Source organism: Penicillium taxi, assembly GCF_028828555.1.
Source record: "Penicillium taxi strain IBT 34144 chromosome Unknown utg000004l_segment0_segment0, whole genome shotgun sequence".
In the NCBI taxonomy this organism is placed as follows: Eukaryota; Fungi; Ascomycota; class Eurotiomycetes; order Eurotiales; family Aspergillaceae; genus Penicillium; species Penicillium taxi.
Window position 1 is genome coordinate 3,678,100 of NW_026643206.1, and position 19,075 is coordinate 3,697,174.

The following is a 19,075-nucleotide window of genomic DNA, read 5'->3' on the forward strand; positions in this document are numbered from 1 at the left end:
GTTTTAGTAATTGCCGCTTTTTGCTTGGATATATTTAGCTTAGATTTACCGGTAAATAAATCTAAACCCCAATTTTCCTGAAAGGAAATGATCGGCTGAGATCAGGGTGTACGGCGATCTTAGAAGCATGCAGGTGAGCCACAAAATGCGCATGAAGTGGTTTACTTGGTCAAACTCTTGTTTCAGCTCACATTTGGCCCTTATTTCAGTACAACTGGCAGAATTATTGAATTTCTGGAATAAGAGGTTGAAGGGTCTATAGACTACTGGAATGGCCTTCAATAGCCCTAGAGACATTAGGCTGATCAAGATACCTACAGATCAACATCACCTAGGCAGGGACGAAAGACGGCTAAAGAGTACCTTGGCAAGTGTTCAGTCCAGATGGGAAATTACTAATTAGTGAGCTGAACTTTGAGCGACCAGCATATAGGAAAGCTCCAAAAGGGAGAGGTAGTATACTACTCCATACATCGAGCTACCTAGAACACTTGACTCATGCATACATAGATGAAATCATGTTTCAAATAGCTAGGCAGTCTGACCTTTAACGTCAGGTGAAACAACCGCAATTGTCTGATCTTCATCATCTGAATCTCTTGCCGAAAGTCGCTGCTTCTTTTTCTCCTTCCTGTCAAGAATAGTTCCAATGATAAAAGTGATAGCCGCAAGCACGACGAAGACATTATTAGTAATGAAACCAACACGATACTTTGGAGCTAGTGTGGTGGGCCAAATGAGGAGCGGAACCCAAGCCAGGAAGCTGTGAGAAGAGGTTGATTAGTAGATACTCAATACAAAGCAAAATAATTAATAGCTTTGCTATGTAACTTACCTGTAGCCAATTGTATTCATACTAGCGAGTACGACGGCTCGCTCTTCAGCATCGTTTCGACAGACGTCATTGGCCCAAGAGTTGAAGATGGGAGATATGGGGCCACCAATGCCAGTGATGAAATAGCAGAAGAAACTAAATAATTTCTTAGTTGTGTGGAAAAGGTCGGTGTATTGATTGTAGGCACTTACCGGAGTCCATCTGGGATGTTCCAGACGGAGAGGCAGATATTGCTGAAGAGCATGAGGAGCTAAATTGGTTTGTTCTTAGTATTGATTATATTAAAGAAACCTTGGAATTGATTATCAGGACCGTATCCATACCTGTATAGTAAGAACAATTGGCTCTTTTGGGAAGATGTCGATCATAGATGCACCGAGGAATCCAGAGATCAAAGTTATGCCAGTCGTAATGGTTGGTAGGTTGTTGATCTGTGGCACACTAAATCTCTCAGGTTGGCTTTTTAACCATAGAGGAAGAGCTGAAATTATTTTCTCGTTAGTTTGGCCAATGATTGTGAGCGGTGTATATCATACCATAACTCGAACCGGCGGATTGAAGTTGACAAAGGCTATGAAATATTTAATTCGAATGTCCGTGAGAGCAGTGAGAAGCAGATCTTACCTCCACAGAATAACGAAGAACCACCAGTGCCAGCGCAGAAATACACGCTTTAAGAGCGCCCATTCAATCTTGGTGGCATTAGGCTTCTTCTCATCTTTTCTCTCCAATCTGGAAGAACTCAAGGCATACTCCTGTGGATCAATCTGTGAGTACCAATCCCAAATAGCAACTTGGGAAAGGAGGTAAACTTACTTCTTCCGTGAAATAAAATTTCTTAGGGTTCGATGGGATACCAGGGAATAGAAGAAGGCCTGCCACTGCGATTGGAAGTGTAAAAATTCCATCAATAAGGAATTGCCTTCAAGCTTGTCAGTCGGATGCCAATCCAATTTACGCACCGCACTTACCACTGCCAGCCTTTATATCCATTAACACCCGACAAGTGTTTATATGCCGCCGACTGTAGATATCCAGCTGTCATAGTACCGAGACAACTACTGACGAAGTAAATGCCAGCACGCTTATGTATCTCCTCTGTAAAAGGCTCAAGTCAGTTGGCTTTCGAATCAGCACAGCTAGAGAATATCCGTCCACTCACCTTTCTTGTACCACGAGCCCAGAATAAAATGGATACCAGGGAATGTAGGGCCTTCAGCGAATCCGATCAGAAAGCGAATAGCGTACATGTGCTGCACCTTGGTGACTCGGGATTGACACAATGTCAAAATAGCCCAGACAAGCTCGCAGACTGGGAGGACGTAGGGTGCGGCATTTCTTGTCAGGAGAAGCACGCCCGGAACTTGGGATATGACATAGCCAATGACATAAAATGTTGTGAAAAGGTTGAGCTCGTCCCCTTGCATATTCAACTGTAGAAATCGGGTAAGCTGCCTAGCCATGTCGAGAGGTGATCAGAGTATACGTACATCCTCTTTCATACCGCTGACATACGCATTGGTGACATTAGTCTGGTCGAGGTATTTGGTAAAGACTATTAAGGTTCTGTCAGTTAACCGTCATATCAGTGCCAATATTTCCAAGAATTAGCACTTACAGTTCATGCAGCAATAAAGCAGAACAAACAGGTCCAACTTGATCAACAGACGTCTTTCCTTCTTAGAATAACTTGATGGATACCACGCGAAAACACGCAGCCATTTTCTAAAAGCAGAGGCACTTTTCTGAATCGACTCATCCGGTTCATTTCGGTATATGGACGCCATGGTGTTGTTAGCTCGAGCCGTGGCTCCAAGATGTCAACCACCAAATAACGCTGCCAAGATGTCAACTCTAAACAAATAAATTTCCACTTTCAGAGAAAACAGGGGGTTCTATAGATATGGATTCATTGCCAGCCAATTCGCGATATTTCACGTGGGTATCGTCACTATAGCACATAATACACAAGTTTATTGCGTGCTACCGGAGGGATCAAGTTTGGAAAATATACTAGCTTGAACACCTGGGGAAATAGCAATGGTGGGAACCGATACTAACTGCCGATTTTACAAAGCGTTCGAGCTAGGTGCTTATCTGGAGGTCGCCATATTCCATATCATGGCGTAAGTGACCACGGGATTCAGCGGGGATATGACATCCGGAGAAACAGACATTCCAAATCCAACCTTGAAAGCTTTGAAGTACATATACCGACCTGTGAGATCAGTGATTTACCTAGGTTATTAATAGTTCCAGCTCAGCCTGGGAATGCTTCCGCAGAAAGTCATTACTGGACATTTGAATCGTTAGGGCTAACCCCTGAACTGTTTGGAAATTCACCTGTGAAATTCATCTGTCGTCTTGACTTATTCAAGATTCGTATCTCAATCAAAAGCAAACCGAAAGTACCGAGCTTCACCACACAATAAAGATAGTAGAGAAAGGTAGTAGAGAGTCGCCATAGATAAGCGGCGTGCCTGGAACTGAATCCATGGAATCCAACAGAAGCGGGAAAACAGTCTGAAAGTTATTGAGAAACGAAAAAAGGCTGTATTTAAAGCAAAAATAATAGTGACAAAAAAGAAGCGTTGGGAATAATACATGGAGTTGCACAAAAGATCTGAGAACAGAAATCAGGACTCAACCGCATCGTAAAGGCATGAAAGCGTTTCTTGCATTAGAGGCGGGGAAAATCAGATAAGAACGATAGCATGTAATGCATCTATTACGCTCCAGTCATCTCGTCATCTTCATCCTCGTCCTCCGGGTGACTAGAAAAACAGTATTAGCATGCAACAACCAGGTTTTGGGTTGAACGGCAAGATCATACGCGAGCAACTCCTTGATATTTCTCATCTCATAGTGCATTTTCCGCTGTTTCTCAAACTTGCGATGCTTTTCCTTCGCTTCATCGGTCGTGACGAGCCCATCGTCATTATCAACAGGCTCAGTACCAACATGAACGTGTTTCTCACTCTTAGCCGACTCATTGCTCATACTCCGATCGCGATAGATGCGCTGGTCAGGAGCAGCCTCGGCGACTGGAGGTGATTCCTCTGGCTCGCCGAGCTCGAATTCCGGAATCTCGTCTTCGGAAACCTTCTTACGGTCGAGTTCATCGACAATAACGCCCTGGGAATTAATAAGCGCATCCTGAGATTCAGCAAGCTGCATCTCTTCGTCGTCCTCGGTGGGGTCGTAGTGCGGGGCATAGGGAGTCTTGGGCTCGTCGATCTTCATTTTCGCCGTCCGCTCCTGCTCGGTCAGGTACAGGTTCGCTTCGTCCCACTTGAGACGGGGCTCGTTGTCGTCGTAGACACTTGCGGCTGACTGGCGGCGGGCCGAAGATCCCGGTCGTGCGGATGAAAGACGACGGGGGCCGGCGTTCTGCAGGGTGTTTTGAAGGGTTATGTCCTTCGTTTCGGATTCGGGAATCGTAGGCACGGTTGTTGGCATGACTGTGGGAACTGAGACTTCAGAGTTGTTCTTTAGGATACCTATGTTGTTAACGTTAACTCCTTAATTTTTTTTTTTTTGGTCTGAAGATCCACGAGTTACCTTTTGGCCGATGGTGCACGTTGTCGCTGCTGTGCGCCTTCGCGGGCATATGCGGTGCGGTAGTCATGGTTGGATGGAACAGGATGAGCTTGCCGTCCAATTTTCAAACGGGCGTAGGGATAGGAAGGAGAAGAGAAGGAGATTAAGAGTGTCAGACGGATCCTTTGGAACCTTGGAAAGTGGGGCTGAGGAGAGTTGAAGATCTTGAATCTTATAAATTGAAGTCCTTTAGTTAAACTGTCAGCTGAAGTTCAACTTCTCACGTGGTGCTCGATGACGTCGGACTTGGCGCCTGACCTTATATTATATTTAAGTACCGCTTCACTACTGCTTTAGGAAATATACAGTCTATTATCTTGTGGCAATAGATATCATAAATCTTCAATAATTAGAGCAAAGGCATTTTCCCCTTTCAATGCATTTAGAAACGCCGTGCCAGGCAATGTTGAACAAGTTATAAAAATGAAATCCCCATAACACCAGATAAATCGCCCAAAAAGGGGGGGGTATCTGTATATGCAAATAGCCAAGGCCTGCCCTGTCTAGAAATGAAAATGAAACAGTAAAAGGGTTTTGACGGTCTGATAGAGTAGAAAAAGAGAAAGTATAACCCGTCACGCTATAGAATCGAACTCTTCACGCTCACGGAGTCGATTACATGCCAATATATCACCTCCTGCTGCTGACAGCTGCATCCAGTGCAGTGCCAGACACATACTCTGTGGGTCAAACTTGGGGTCCTTACCACGTCTGTACATCATCTCCGCTTTGAAGGTATCCCGTGGCCGAGTAAGTGGAAGAGTTACACGGGGGAGCATCTCGGGGTGGGTGAGGTATAATATGGCCAGCTCACGTTGTGCGACTGCGTTGCCTTCTTTGGCGGTGATGATCCACATGGCCGCTGCATCTTCGATAGCATGGCTTGGTCGCGGGTAGAATTCCGATTCAGGTGGATGTCGTCGCATAAACTCCCGAGACACGATCCGGTCCGCGATTTCAACCATACTGTGACATACCTCGTCCTTGAGGCTCAGCGCAGCAAGGCCAAACTGAAGGAAAGCTGTGCCGTGGTCGGTGTTGTTGAGTTGGTCCGCAGGAACGAAAGCCGAGATGAACTGAAGATCCCGGAAGAGCGTCTTGGGCTTGACATCCAGGATCAATTCACGGAGGGCGGTGACTATTTGTTCATCGGACGGTTCGGATCTGTGAGATGTACGGGCGCTAAACTCCGGCGCCGTGGCCGGCGCCGTGCCAATCTGTGAGTTTGTAGTTGCACAGCGCGCCGAGAAGCTGTGGCGCGTTGCACTGGTGCGTGATCTAGGGCAGTTGTCACGCACCCTGTCTGTCTCAGGAGACACGGGTCTCACACCCGCCATATTAGAAGAAGAAGCGTCCGGTCCTGAGATCAACGAGGCCACGACCAACGATCTCAGATCTCGAAGTGCGTCAAGTTTGACAAACGGATTACCATGGCGCGAGAATACCTCAATCAAACGGTAGAAGACTGTCTTGTAGGAGAACTCTGGCCTATCATCTTTAGTCGATGATTCTTCTTCGGAATTATAAGAAGCCCCGTTATCCTGGTTTTTGCGCGTACGCAGACTTGGGGTATCGAGAGACCTGCTCCGGCGAGCCCCTGTAGGCCGACGCTGCTCACGAAGATGCTTGGCCCGTTCGTCATAGCGAGAGTAGAAGTTCTGCACAGCAGCCCGCCTTTGCATCTCCATCCGGATGCGGTTCTGGTCAATGGTATTGGCAAACCACGCATCTGTCTCACTGCCGCAGCTCCAAACCGGAGAACCGAGATCGCTCAGAAGGAGACTGGTAAGCGTCTGCTTCAGACTGTCTATGAAAGCAGTCTTTCCCTGGGTCTTACGGTCGGAACGGCGAAGATGCCGTGCTCCGGTATCACTAAACATTGACGGAGGTCGGGAGTATGCGCTTGAGACGCTGGCGGCGTACATTTGATGGCGAAAAGGTGCAGACCAGAACGTGCTGTAGGTATCACCGGTTGAAGTAGACGCGGCACGAGTGGGCGATCCTCCGACAGAGCTTACATCAATGGAAGGTACTTCCCGTTGCAGTCTCCAGCTGTCAGACATTAAACTCTGGATGGACGGCTTGTGTTCCAATGACGGAATATCCTGAGAAAACCGAGACAGCGATTCGGGGATGGAGGATCCGGGACTGTGGATATGTGATGAATGCAGCGGATCCTCACTAGTAGTCGTCGAGGAGCGAGGAGTTGTCGCCATGGGGATTCCAGGAAAGGTGCGAGCACCGTAGCCTTCGTATCTGGTCCGTTCTTTCTGGAATAACTCGCTCGCCCACAATACCGGTGTCTCTGCCATGGTCTCACCGACAAGACGGGTGATGCTAGCACGTACTTCATAGCAGAACCGGTGGATCCTCTCCTCGCCTTTGCAAAAGTTTTCGATCGCATTGTGAGACAGCCACTTGCGTGTGAGCTCAACCTGCTCGTCTGATAGTTTCTTCGGGCCACCTTGGCTGTTTGGTGCTCTCATCATGTTCATGACTTGCAGCTCAGGCTTCTGGAAGAGGGATCCCCCCAATGATCGAGGTCCGCTGCGAGATCTCGATTCGTCAGGCATCGCGGCACTGGATCGTGGAGAGTAGATCATCGTTTTGAGGGCCATTGCCACATGCCTGGCTTCTTCGTATCTGTTGGAGTTCTTGACATCTGTCATGTACCACATTTTATTGCGAACCTTTGAAACAGTGGCCATAAGCTCCTTGATCTGGCTTTGAAGTCGCCGAAGACTCTGATCCAGAGACACCGAGTCTTGCTCACAGCGCTCAATGACGGCTCGTGACTTGTCCAAGGAGCGAACGCTGGAGTCATGCATAGGCTGTAGAATCCATGAATCAGGAGCGACAGGGGATGACTCTCCAGCGCGCCCATGCCGTAGCTGCTGTGACGAATTCCACCAGTAGTGCTCCCCCACAAAGTCAAAACTATTATGGGCAGCAGCCATGGCTCGATAGAACCGGTTCTTTAATGACATGGGATCTCGCTGTGCAGAACTAGACAGCCGATCATAATCATCATAATAATAAACGTGGTCTTCCTTGATTAGCCGAACAATAGCTGTCTGCAAAGCCTCGTGATTGTCTTCAAGGCCCAAGGTAGTAGATTGTGTATCATCATCACTTTCTATACCCGAGACCTCTGCCGAGCCAGCTTCCCAGTCTGGTAGTAAGCTCCAGGTCAAACCTCTGCCATCTTTGGAGATGGAAAATATCGCCCAGTGCTCATCGGAGGGGTGCTCCAGCTTCGGTCGCTCGTTCAGATCGTCCAGATCTGTCAACTCAAAGCGGATGCGAGAAGCAATTTGTCCAGGCCCAGGCTCAGGAACAGAGGCAGAGCCGGATAAAGACTCCATGGAAAGGATAGATCCATTTTGGGAAGTAGGCCGTGGACTGGTATTATGATTTGAACGTACAACATTGGGCTCCGTAAACGGCTCCAATCGAGGACTATAGGGTCTTGGGATATTGAACGACCAGGAATGGATTCCGACGGAGGAAGGAGAGGTATGATGCGAGGAATAACACGTTGGGTAGAGGGCGTCTATTATAGTAAGCATATCCGTGGAAGACAACAACAAGAATTTCGAGGAGTTGCGATGGTTCGGGCAATCGGATAATGGAGCTGAAGGATCAGGAGCCGTAGGATCAGCGGAAGCCGTGTTGAATCGTGAAAGCATATTTTCAACTCTTTCCCTGACTGAGAGACGAAGAATTGAGAAATTGGGCCTTTAGAAGAGTAACTCAGTCAGATCTCAACTCATTAGGGAGAAAAAATAAAACTTACATAGAGCGTAAAACCGCAAATACTTGAGAGTAGGCCCGCAATCCAACTTGGTTAAGTAGTTTATCACGAGCATCTTTGCAGATATAAAAGTCGAGTAGCAGACCAAATGTCTAAAGAAGAAAGGATCCGCGGTCAGAATCAGCTTAAACTCAGGAGATAGAAGATAACCTACCTCGGGGTATGTCAAAGCGCTGTAGAGGAACTTGGGAAAGAACCACTGTAAAAACAAATACTCAATAAATCGGCTGCGGCTCTCAGGGTTATTCAATTTCCCCAGAACAGCTTTGGCAAACTTCAAGACAGTGCAAGGAAAGCCACCATCGGGATCATCCAGAACTCGGAACAAATCATCCACGGCGGAAGCAAAAAACTCCTCGGCCACTTCCGTTCGGAGAGGATCCAATGTACTTGTGGAAAAGTCCAGCCCGGCAGGGGCATCTATAGGTTCCAGTAGAAACGCTCCGGTCTGCAGGATATCCATGAGGTAGAGCTCAAACTTGGGGCGAGCTTTCCAGTTGCTGCCAGCGGCCCATGAGGAAAGAATCTGGCCAATAAGAGGGTAGAATCTACTGCTACCGTGGCTCATTAGTTGGGCACAGACGGACGACCATGTTTCCATCTGCAATCTCGCTTCCGGCGACTCTGGCTCCATTGGCGCGGCATAAACGTTACAAAGCAATATTGACAGTGGATCGGTCCTTTCAAAAGCATACGCGTGGTCCTTAAAGGAGGCGGTCTGGACATAGGTTCGATTAAAAGGATATTGACCCCGAGGGCGGGAAGAAGAAGAAGAAGAAGGAAAAGCAGGGTCACCGGGGTCCAAAGTGGTGGCCGGGGCAGTCAAAGTGGCAAGTTGAGAAGGGGTCAGGCTGCGTAGACGGTCGACCAAGAACTGTGGGTCAGAACGAACCAGTCGCAGAATATCCAGCAGGTCTGAACGAGACTGGGGGCTAAGCTGATGAAAGAAATCCGAGGAATGATTCATCTCATGCGAGGATTCTAGTTCATCATGGTTATCGCATTCCGAGATGGAAGAACAGGACTCCTGAAGATCATAGAGCATATGATAAAGGGCAGCGAAGTTAGCCTTGTCATCCTGTTTGAGAGCTTCGACTAGACCCCTCTGAACAGTACTACCAATGCGAATCAAGCGCGCAGAAACACCGATAGAGACCTTGATGGCCCGCAGACGCTTTTCAAGTCGTTTCCTCTGAGCCTGTTTGCGCTGGCTCTGGCGGTATCGAATAGCAAAGTCCTCAAAGAAGACTTGAGGAGCAACATCAACATCCTTGGAGACGGGCATCGTGGGAGCTGTAGTTGCGCGGAGTGAGTCAAACTCAAGGAGGTTGGCCATAAACATGGGACTGGAACGGCCCGAGCCACCAAACTCACCTAGCTCACCTAGCTCTGGCTCTGGCCCCACGTTAGGGTCCGCCTCGTGTGCGGGCGAAAACAGTATAGGGGGAGGGGTAGCTAGCGGCGACACTGGTGAAGGGGGAAGAGGCACCGTTGTGGGATCTTCATGCGACTGGTCACATGGCGGATTGGGCTGAAGGGGAATCCGCACGGCTGTCGATCAGATTGGATTAAATTCAGGCACCGAAAAGTAATCGATATGACCAACATACTAATCACTGAAGTCGGAGAGGGATGATCCTCTAACTCTTTCTGGTCCACCATTTTATCCCAAATTGCCAGTCGCGAAATGCTCCTGGCCGTGGGTGGGGCCTTATCGCATGGTTCTATTGCGGGGCAAGGAAAATGTTCATGAGAGGGACAAGCCCGGTCGGGGGCCAAGTGATTTGATTCCAGGGTGGATAGATTCAGAAGAAAGAAGGGATGAAGAGAGCGAGAAGGGAGGAGAAGAAGGAGAAGTACGTGGTATAAAATCACAGGTCAAGAGAATAGCGACTCGAAGCGGACTGTTGCAGATTGAGATTTGTCTCGGAACTAAGTAAGTAGTACAAGGTGAAAAGTGTATTAACAGTAAAGAACAGTAATGGAGATTGTGAGATTCAAGCGCAAGTACACTGGCGGTAAGTACCGAATACTCGGACACGATGCGTTGGCAATGCATGCAGGAATGAGGTGGACAGCCTTACTATTGCTTTTGATTCGCCCACCGCCCCCCCTCTTGGTCTCTGCGGAGTCAGCTTCTTCTCTCCAATAAAATTACTACATGCAGTTCAGTCGTGTACGTTAATCTAACTCTGATCTTACACCGATTAAATGAGCAGTGAACACGATTAAGTTTAGATTCCCAATTGCTTATTCGATCTAGTTTGCGTGACATCGCATCTACTAGGCAATCAGGATGAGTCTACTTGCATATCAAGGAGTACTACGGATTCATCTAAGCTGGTATTCATACTTCATACATTCGCTGGCTAAAACTCAACTTCTCACTCTCATCCATTGACCAGTGTCAGGTCGTAGTAGAACAAATCATGAGACATAACAGATGCACAATCCTCCTTTCATCACTTAGTTCGGAACTATGAGCCGGGACTTACAAGAGTACCCATTTCTTGTCAGCCTCTTTCTGGCCAACACGCTTGGCCACCTGGTCCAGGGTGGCCTTCAATGTGTCATTGGTTGCAACGCCGCGGAATCTGTAGCATGGATTAGTACGGGCTCAAACTATACGCCATGGTATAATGGAGAATAGGGCACTTACCGTGCTTTGAGCAGCTCTACCATTCCGATCTTGCTGACACCGCCATTGTCATTGACCACGCCCTTGAATTCATCCAACTTATCAGAGGGGAACGGTTTGACTTGTTTGACTTTCACCGCCGGTACAATCTTCTCAGCTGCAGACGGAGTCGAGCCAGGTTTGAGAATAACATCGCTAAGAGATTGCTGGCCTTTGGGTAGGGCAACCTTTGGCGGTGACTTGGCTGTTGTCTTAGCTGCTGCCTTTGCCGACTTTGCAGTTTCATTTGCCGCCTTTACATTTGCCTTTGCCACGGCCTTTGCAGCAGTCTTTGCAGCAGTCTTTGCAGCAGTCTTTGCAGCAGTCTTTGCTGCAGTCTTTGCCGCAGTCTTTGGTTGCTTCCAATACGCCGTGGAGAACGGGTCAATAGAGACCCGGACAAGATTGGAGAGGGGTTCGATACAATGGGCTTGTAGTTCTGGATCAGTACCATCAGCTATCCAGTGGATACCACTGGAACGAGGTTCAAGATCGCCCACAATGGGTCGTTGCTTCTTTTCAGTCACAGCCAAATCATCATCCGCATCATCCAAAAACCCATCCATATCGTCCTCGTCTTCGTCACTGGCCTCTTCATCTTCTTCCGAATCAAGGTCTTCGCCTTCTCCAGGCTCCTCCCATTCTGCCTCCGAGTCGTACACGTAGTCGACGCCCGGTAGGCCCTGATAATAGGGATTTAATGCGATCTTTTTCGCAACATCCTGTGAAAGATTAAGAGAAAATGTTCCTTGGTAAGGTGGGCGGACATCTTCCGTGAATTTGAGCGACTTGACAGGGACTTTTTGGAGAAGTTCATGGGGGTTAGAAAGGATACCCACATCCATAGTGTCAGAATCGGTGGTCTTTTCATTCATGTTGCGGATCTGGAGCAAGATATCCTTGACAGAAGGAGATGGATGAGCTGGGCGTCGTTTGTACGGGATAAGATGAAATATATCAGAAGGACGAAATGGTATAGTCTCGCAGTTGTCATTTTGGTTCAAGGAATCGTCAATTGTTTGAAGAACGTGCTGCAGGGCTTCCGAGTCACGCTCGAAGCGATTTGTGGGAGCAAGGGTAGTATGGGATTGGAGGAAGAAATCTGGGAACGCTTGGGAATAGTCTGATTGTAGAGTACCAGCAGTATTTGAGCCGATGGCGGGAGACTCTTGGGCTGGTGATGGGGCCATATGCGGGGCTGTAGAAGAAGATGAGGTTGTTTTCGGGTTGACAAAGAAAGCATTCAACTTGGGTTGAGCCTAGAGTACAGAGATTAGTGGAGATCCGGGGAACTATCAATTTTACTGCCACATACTCGGTCCTTCTTCAATTTCTCTTCCGACTTTCGTCGCTTCTCATCCTCCTTGGCTGCCTTTTCTTCTTCCTTGGCCTTGCGCTTCCCCTCTCGCTCAGTCTCGCGCTTCTTCTTCTCCTCCTCTTTCTCTGCATCACGCTTCTTCTTTTCCTCTTCTTTCTCCGCATCACGCTTCTTCTTCTCGTCGGCCTTGAGCCGTTTCTCTACTTCCTTCTTCAACTTTTCGTCTAGCTTCTGGCGCTCTCGGGCCTCCTTTTCCTGTTGCTTTGCTTCTTTGTTCGCAGGCAAAGGCTTGGTAACAGGCAGGGGGATTGTCACATCTGTTGTGGAAAGGGATGTAGAAGGCGCCTGATCGACGGTTTGATTCTTGACAGGCGATAGTATTGGTTCGCCGTTGGTCTTCTTCATTGGGATAATTACTGATGGAGGAGGGGGTAAGACAACTGTCTGTCTCATTGATAGGGATGCATCGATTTTCGGGTGAGTTGGGACTGGATTCTGATTCTCCTGGTTTTCTTCGTTGAGTTCGGTGAGTGCTCGCTTAGGGCCAACAGAAGGTAAGGAAGCATCTTCAACTTCATGAATAGATCTTTTTCGAGGTCTTGATGAAGGAGATGCTGTGAATGATCCGGCTGGAGGAAGAGGAGATAGACTCATTTTTGAGTCCATTACGCCCAACAATTGAGGCAGGTTAAGATAATATTTAAGGTAAGGTGATTGTCATCAGCAAACCAAGTGTTTAATGGAATCATCAATCAAAGAGACAACGCTGGGTTTTGGAAGCTTAGGTGCAGAAGTGTGAGGATGATGTCGAAGCCGAGCGGTGAGACGCGTTAATTAGGACTTCGCGTCGCGGATTAAAGTGTTGAGTGCATCGGGTTAATGATACTCCGTTCCGGCATTCAATATATCAAGCTTCAAGTGGCACGCTCGATTCATTCCTTTTCATCTCTACTTACGCTTGTGAGGCGTATACTTTTACTGTCCATTAGGCCTAACATTGTATCACATGCATATTTCCTATAATTTTGTTATGAAAGAAATATCTTGTATTGAACTCTTGAAATTATTATCCCAATACATGTGGGGGAAAGTATAAGCCCTGAAGGCCAAGATGGAAAGGCCTGTAAGAAAAGGCATATTGTCACAAACAATGCACTTGGTCCAGCCATCAAGGCCAACCAAGTGCGACCAGATAGATAAATTCGGCAGAAAAGAGGTATTATGTGCAGCGTCGAAGATAATCTAAAGTGGAGATCATCGAGAAACGGGGAAAAGAAAAGCAAAAGTGTAGAAGTCAAGGAGCAGGACGCTGCGTAATTGGAGGGAGATATATAGAGAGAGAAGAAGAAGAGGATCCAGCGAGTTTTAGTCGCTGAGGTCAGGATTTGCAACGAACAGCCGCACATTGGTCATGGAAGTAGTCCGTTCATCGACACTACCTCGTCGCCGCAGATCAGCTGCCTTCTTGGCTTTTGTAGCTGCTTGAGCCGCTGCAGTTGGTGCCTCCATATCACCTACAAAGTCATCTTGCTCACTACTATGAGAGGTAGCGGTGTCTTCCCTATGAAGAGACGATGTCCGGAATTTCTCCTCTTCCTGAACCTCAGCATGAGTGTTTTCTGACACACCTGGAAGGTCGGTTCTCTCATTCGGCGGTGAGCTGTTGCTGCCCATAGTTCCCTGAGTCCGCTGGTATCCACTAGGGTACCGATTGCTTCCCAAGGAGCTACGTCCACTGCCAGTGCGCCGGTGCATAGCACCGCCCTCAATACTCTGAGCTTCGTCGCCATCGCCCACCTCATTAGCGCTGAGGCGCACGGGCACCTTCGCTCCCACGAGATTCGACGGCGAAAATTCAAGACCACTCTTGGTTCCGTGGCGAATCTTGCCACTAGAGAGAGTCCCTGATCGTCCAGACCCATGAACCTCCAGGTACGCCCGCTTTTTGTCACGGAGTGCCTGTGCCCGCGCCCGTGCATCCTCTGGTTGTACTCGGTCGCACCAAACTGTCGCTTTTTGCCGCCGCATGAGGGCCACGTATCCAAGCTGAGAATTAGCTGAACGATTTGAGGCGCTCCGTCGGATATCGGTGTCAACGTGCATATACTGATTTCCAGTCGAAGTAGTGGATGTGGTTGTGCTCGACATTCTTCGCGATGGAGGGTAGCCCATCGGAGGAGCCATGGATTGTTGAGGAGTTAATGGAGGAGGAGCATATTGATAGTGCTGACCATGTTGAGCGTGAGCGCCTCCTGCATACGGGAAAACGTTGGAAGAGGTAGTGCGAGTCCGACTGTGGGCGCTTGGGGGTCCTGACAAATGAGGTGCTACTGTCCGGGGAGCATCATAGGGCTGATATGGGAAGCCATGCTGGGAGTTAGGTAGGGGCTTCCGGTGAGGGGGACCCTGGTGCATAGGGACTCGAAATTCCGTCATGTTGAGGGGGGGATTCTGAACGGAAGAATTCTCTGGTGATCTGATTGAGAGAGGAGTGAAAGGCGAGAAAAAGGCGAGGCTAACACCGAGTGAGAGTGTATCTTTTTTTTTTTTTTCTTTCAGAGAAGTTGCCTTCTAAGACAGGCTTTGCTCTTGTAAATCCGATGCGCGCGGCTGATGATTGCGACAATCTGCAGGTTTCAGCGCCCAGCGCGGGACGTGCAGCCACCGGTTCCCGCTTTTAAATGAAGTTTGAAGCGGGGTGTATATGGATTGAGTTTATTGAGTCTTCCGTTATCAAGGGGAAATGGGTTGCCGACGAGAGAGAAGATTGGAGGAGTCGGGAAGAGTTTGGGGGTGCGGACCCGCTATAACAAACCCGAACACGCGGTGTGGCCTTCCGGTACCCGATTGCCTCAATAGCCCTGACTAACGAACAAAGATGAAGAAAATGAAGAAGTTGGAATATTGGATAAAGTAGGGAGAACCTCTCTCTTTATTACTTGATGATTGGCCGATTTCAGCGGAACACAGCGGACCTGAAATACTCCTTAGTTGAGTGGGGTTGAGTATTGTCCAGCCACAGTTTGGTATTGAAAAATACACTAATACACGCTATAGGGCTGGGCTTCCGAGGTCAAATCAAGGAAATAAACTATCTCATGTAGCCAAGCGAATATTCTGTTACTTCAAGATATACCTGTTGAACAATTTCATCATTTCATGCTTCATCTTCTACTCTATAGAATATTATATTTGGAGTTGACCTTAAGGCTGAAGACTCGAAGCTGAACCAATTGATACTAGCTGTAAATAAGGTTAAAGCCCACGCCTCATATAGTACCTAGACGGCCTTATACTTAGGTACCATCAATTGTCATTCGGGGCTCATCTATCTGAACCCTGGAAGCTTAAAGCTGAAACACAGTCCCCTGTTGGATAGATGAGTAGATCTATCCTATCTAGCCCTACAACGTCATGAGGATCTGGGCAACATTGGAAATCTGCAAACGTCGTGTGCAAATTGTTGAGCCTTGGAATATGCTTAATCAAAACACATCACTTTAGTACAGGGTATCTAGGTCTGTCCCAGTCTTCATTACGTCTATCATGGAATACTGGCCTGCTACGATGAATGTCAGGGGTTGAGCTACTACGTACAAGACATCCCGAATCCCGCGTGCTGGATAGTAGGTATCTGTCCAATCTTGGCTTATATGGCCTGGAACTCAAACTATTTTGATAGCCCGGATACTAATTTCTAGGGCTTCAAAGCTGGTCATTGTGACGCATCGCTCATTCAGACCGATACTGATACTAGTACCTACATACCTATCAACAGCTTAACTGCAGCAAGACCTTTCTAGGTAGGAGATCACTTTCAAGCTCCAAGCTGTGTCGAGGTTTGTATAGTGTGATGGCTACAGTTCTACGGAACAGAAATCCATGACGAAAGTGGCGCCAATAATCAATTAAGAAAAGTACCAACAGATGCACTATTTGGTAGTGGATTAGTTAAACGATCAGGGCTTTTGACTAGCGCGGGGTGTAAGGTACTGCAGGGTGCGTAGAATGACCAGGATGCACCTAGCTAGCTACATCAACGTCACTTGTCCAGTTATCGGCCAAGATTGGGCACATCTGAGCAGTTTTCTAGTTTTTCCAATAAGTGAAATGAGAGCAACAGGTCACTTTTCAGTCTAGAGAAACTTGGAAGTATTCTACTGTTAGATACTGAGTACCGGGATTTATGGCCCCATATTCTGGAGATGTACGCGGAGATTACCCACTTGGGACATAGACTCCGATAGTTCCCAGACGTGAAGCAAATTTTGAAGGGTAGAGCCACTAAACTATTGAGTTAAGGGATTTTGGAAGTATTTAGCGTTGACTTTGGGATACACGTGCTATATAGTATGAAGTGTAGGATCACTATGTAATTACAATACCAATGTATCACTGCGCCACAGCCCCAAGGCGTGGGGTGGTATTTCGGTTTTCAAGTGGAGTTGAGGTTTTATTAGACGTTGTGACGTCAACATGTTTCAATAGTTCTGGTCTTGAAGCTTTACTTAGATTTGAGAGTTGAATAGTCTAGGACAAATGCACAATGACACTGGAGTAATTTCCTCATTAAGTTACAGGTCATGTGACCCTTTGAAGAATTCTTAGCATCGAGGATCCAGCGTGCTCCTTAATCTTGTCCCAGACATGGAGGCTGGTCACTAGGGTCGCCGGCCCCAGAGGATGGAAGATTTTGCGAACCTTGAAACTAGGGCTGGAAACAAAATTAGACAGAGTTGCTTACATACTATAACTACGAGGTGGATACTCGAATTGGAAGGTAGGCTGTGCATGACCAGTGTTGAGGCATACTATTGGAAGGGTATTGCAATATGTCCAGGGCTCAAGCGAAGAAACTTAATGATAATGCGAGTTCAAAGTCATTCTATAGATCCTCATACTTCAAGACACAAGCAAATATCAATATGAGGATCAATAGAAACAGAGTAATCACACACATATCTCACTCATAGCTTCGCTCTGCCATCTGGCATAACAAGTGATCCATCCTGACGAATCTGGAGATCATTCTCTTCCCATCCCATCCACGCTCGAAGAGTCTCTAGACCTCCAGAACCAGGTATCAGCACCCCTCCCGTCCAACCACCCTCATCAACCTTGAAAGGGAAAGCCGGTGTCCGGGACAAACGAACTGCCGGACGCTGTTCATACCCCTTAGCTTGAAGCTCACTCTGTTCCAAAACAGGAGTCGCACAAGCATCAGTCCCATCAAAGATCTTCTCCCACTCAGCGCGAGTTTTCTCCTTAAAGCGCCGAGTAAAAACATCCCGTAAAATAGACCAATTCTCACGATTCTCACGAGCAGGTAGATCTCTAGGATCAAGATCTAACCCTTGCAGTAAAGCAGCATAAAACTGTGGCTCCAACGGCCCGATAGCGAAGTATTTCCCAGAATCCTTGGTTTCATATGTATCGTAGTACGGACAGCCGCCATCCAGCAGGTTTTCGCCCCGTGGCTGAGCCCATGTGGGATTCTGGCGCGCAAGTCGGGGCATGGTAGTTAGGTATGCCGAGCCATCGACCATGTTAGCTTCGACAACCTGGCCACGACCGGTATGAGAGCGTGAAATAAGTGCTAGTATAATTCCTAAAAAACACATTGCTCCACCACCGGCAAAATCACCCAGGATGTTTCCCGGTGGGTATGGCCTGTCACCGGCTCGACCTAGCATGGAGAGTACGCCTGAGACGGCAATATAATTGATGTCGTGGCCGGCCATGTCTTTGTATTTACCGTCACGGCGGAAACCGGTCATTCGCGCAACGATAAGTCGTGGGTTGCGTTTGAGCATTACTTCTGTTGGTGATAGACCGAAACGCTCTAAGACGCCTGGGCGAAATGGGTCGATTAGGACATCGGCAGCCGTAAGAAGACGTAGTAGAACATCGCGCGATTTCGCATCGCGTAGATCAATGATTATGGATGTTTTTCGTCGTGCAAGTGAATCATTGCTCGCTACATTTGGGCGGTCAATGCGAACGACTGACGCACCATAGTCAGCTAAAAGGAGACCAGCGAAAGGACCTATAAGAGTTAATCGAATCGGTCGTGGAAATACATTCTCGTCCACATGTCTGTACCTGGAGCTAGACCAGCTAACTCAATAACCCGAACTCCTCGAAGGGGTGGAGCGTTCATTGTTCAAGTATGACGAAGGAAATAAATAAAAAATGTTACTGGTAAATAAAGTTGATGTTCTGTACAAGATTGTTTCCCCGCAAAATGGACCTCGGCTTGCGGAGACAGCACAACAACACATCTTCGGGTGATTTACTAATTGGACTAATAAGTGCCTTCATCAATTGCATTAACCCACTTAGTCCTCAATCAATAGGATATCAATTGACAATAGTCAGATTCCGCCACTATCCAATTAAACCACAGCATTGAGTCATCGTTGAGGAGGATCTCCATTCCTTTTACTTTTCAAGTTTATAAAAAAACAAAAGTACATCTCGGCAAGACATCTTTCAAATATACCACCGGATAAATTGCAGGCGGGCTATCTGGTCCCTAGGTAGGGGCCTTTCTATCTTATTCGCGGAGCGTGTGCTCATTTGAGATTTTTGATCGATGAGATGGTGGGAATGTGCGCTGGCCTGATCTTCAACATTACGGATGGGAATGCGCGAACGAGCGCTCACCTGGGCTTCATCTATGGGAATGCGAGAGCGTGCGATCTTTTGAGCTTCTAGTCGATGGGGCGGCGGGTACTTTCTTTCGATGAGACTGCCTGTGGTAGGAGATCAAATTGAGTTCCAGGATGACCTCGGAATTTAAGAGAAGTGGTTTGCTGCTAGAGGCTTCGG

At 47.7% G+C, this 19,075-nt stretch overlaps 6 protein-coding genes across 6 annotated transcripts; all 6 read right to left on the bottom strand.

Moving 5' to 3' along the window:
- Nucleotides 1-531: 531 nt before the first annotated feature.
- Nucleotides 532-2,622, bottom strand: N7495_006263 (MFS general substrate transporter; the record flags this gene model as incomplete). The annotated part of the gene is made up of 10 exons (XM_057208914.1): nt 532-763; nt 836-970; nt 1,027-1,085; nt 1,159-1,276; nt 1,460-1,602; nt 1,652-1,757; nt 1,807-1,933; nt 1,998-2,268; nt 2,326-2,390; nt 2,454-2,622. The coding sequence occupies 10 exons, from the start codon at nt 2,620-2,622 to the stop codon at nt 532-534; spliced, it is 1,425 nt and encodes a 474-aa protein (XP_057062688.1).
- A 941-nt stretch (nt 2,623-3,563) lies between these two features.
- N7495_006264 (PP1-complex regulatory subunit GLC8) lies at nt 3,564-4,463 on the bottom strand (the record flags this gene model as incomplete). Its single annotated transcript, XM_057208915.1, has 3 exons — nt 3,564-3,609; nt 3,669-4,335; nt 4,397-4,463. 3 exons carry the CDS (start codon nt 4,461-4,463, stop codon nt 3,564-3,566), a joined length of 780 nt encoding a protein of 259 aa, XP_057062689.1.
- Nucleotides 4,464-5,010: 547 nt separating this feature from the next.
- On the bottom strand, nt 5,011-9,911 carry N7495_006265 (uncharacterized protein; the record flags this gene model as incomplete). The annotated part of the gene is made up of 4 exons (XM_057208916.1): nt 5,011-8,173; nt 8,232-8,341; nt 8,404-9,800; nt 9,860-9,911. 4 exons carry the CDS (start codon nt 9,909-9,911, stop codon nt 5,011-5,013), a joined length of 4,722 nt encoding a protein of 1,573 aa, XP_057062690.1.
- Nucleotides 9,912-10,746: 835 nt separating this feature from the next.
- N7495_006266 (putative chromatin assembly factor 1 subunit A) lies at nt 10,747-12,910 on the bottom strand (the record flags this gene model as incomplete). Its single annotated transcript, XM_057208917.1, has 3 exons — nt 10,747-10,843; nt 10,909-12,185; nt 12,242-12,910. Coding segments are annotated over 3 exons (2,043 nt in total), but the record flags the coding sequence as incomplete, so codon positions are not given.
- Nucleotides 12,911-13,609: 699 nt separating this feature from the next.
- Nucleotides 13,610-14,680, bottom strand: N7495_006267 (uncharacterized protein; the record flags this gene model as incomplete). The annotated part of the gene is made up of 1 exon (XM_057208918.1): nt 13,610-14,680. The coding sequence occupies one exon, from the start codon at nt 14,678-14,680 to the stop codon at nt 13,610-13,612; it is 1,071 nt and encodes a 356-aa protein (XP_057062692.1).
- A 2,531-nt stretch (nt 14,681-17,211) lies between these two features.
- On the bottom strand, nt 17,212-18,404 carry N7495_006268 (CaiB/BaiF CoA transferase family protein; the record flags this gene model as incomplete). Its single annotated transcript, XM_057208919.1, has 2 exons — nt 17,212-18,290; nt 18,347-18,404. The coding sequence occupies 2 exons, from the start codon at nt 18,402-18,404 to the stop codon at nt 17,212-17,214; spliced, it is 1,137 nt and encodes a 378-aa protein (XP_057062693.1).
- Between the last annotated feature and the right edge of the window lie 671 nt (nt 18,405-19,075).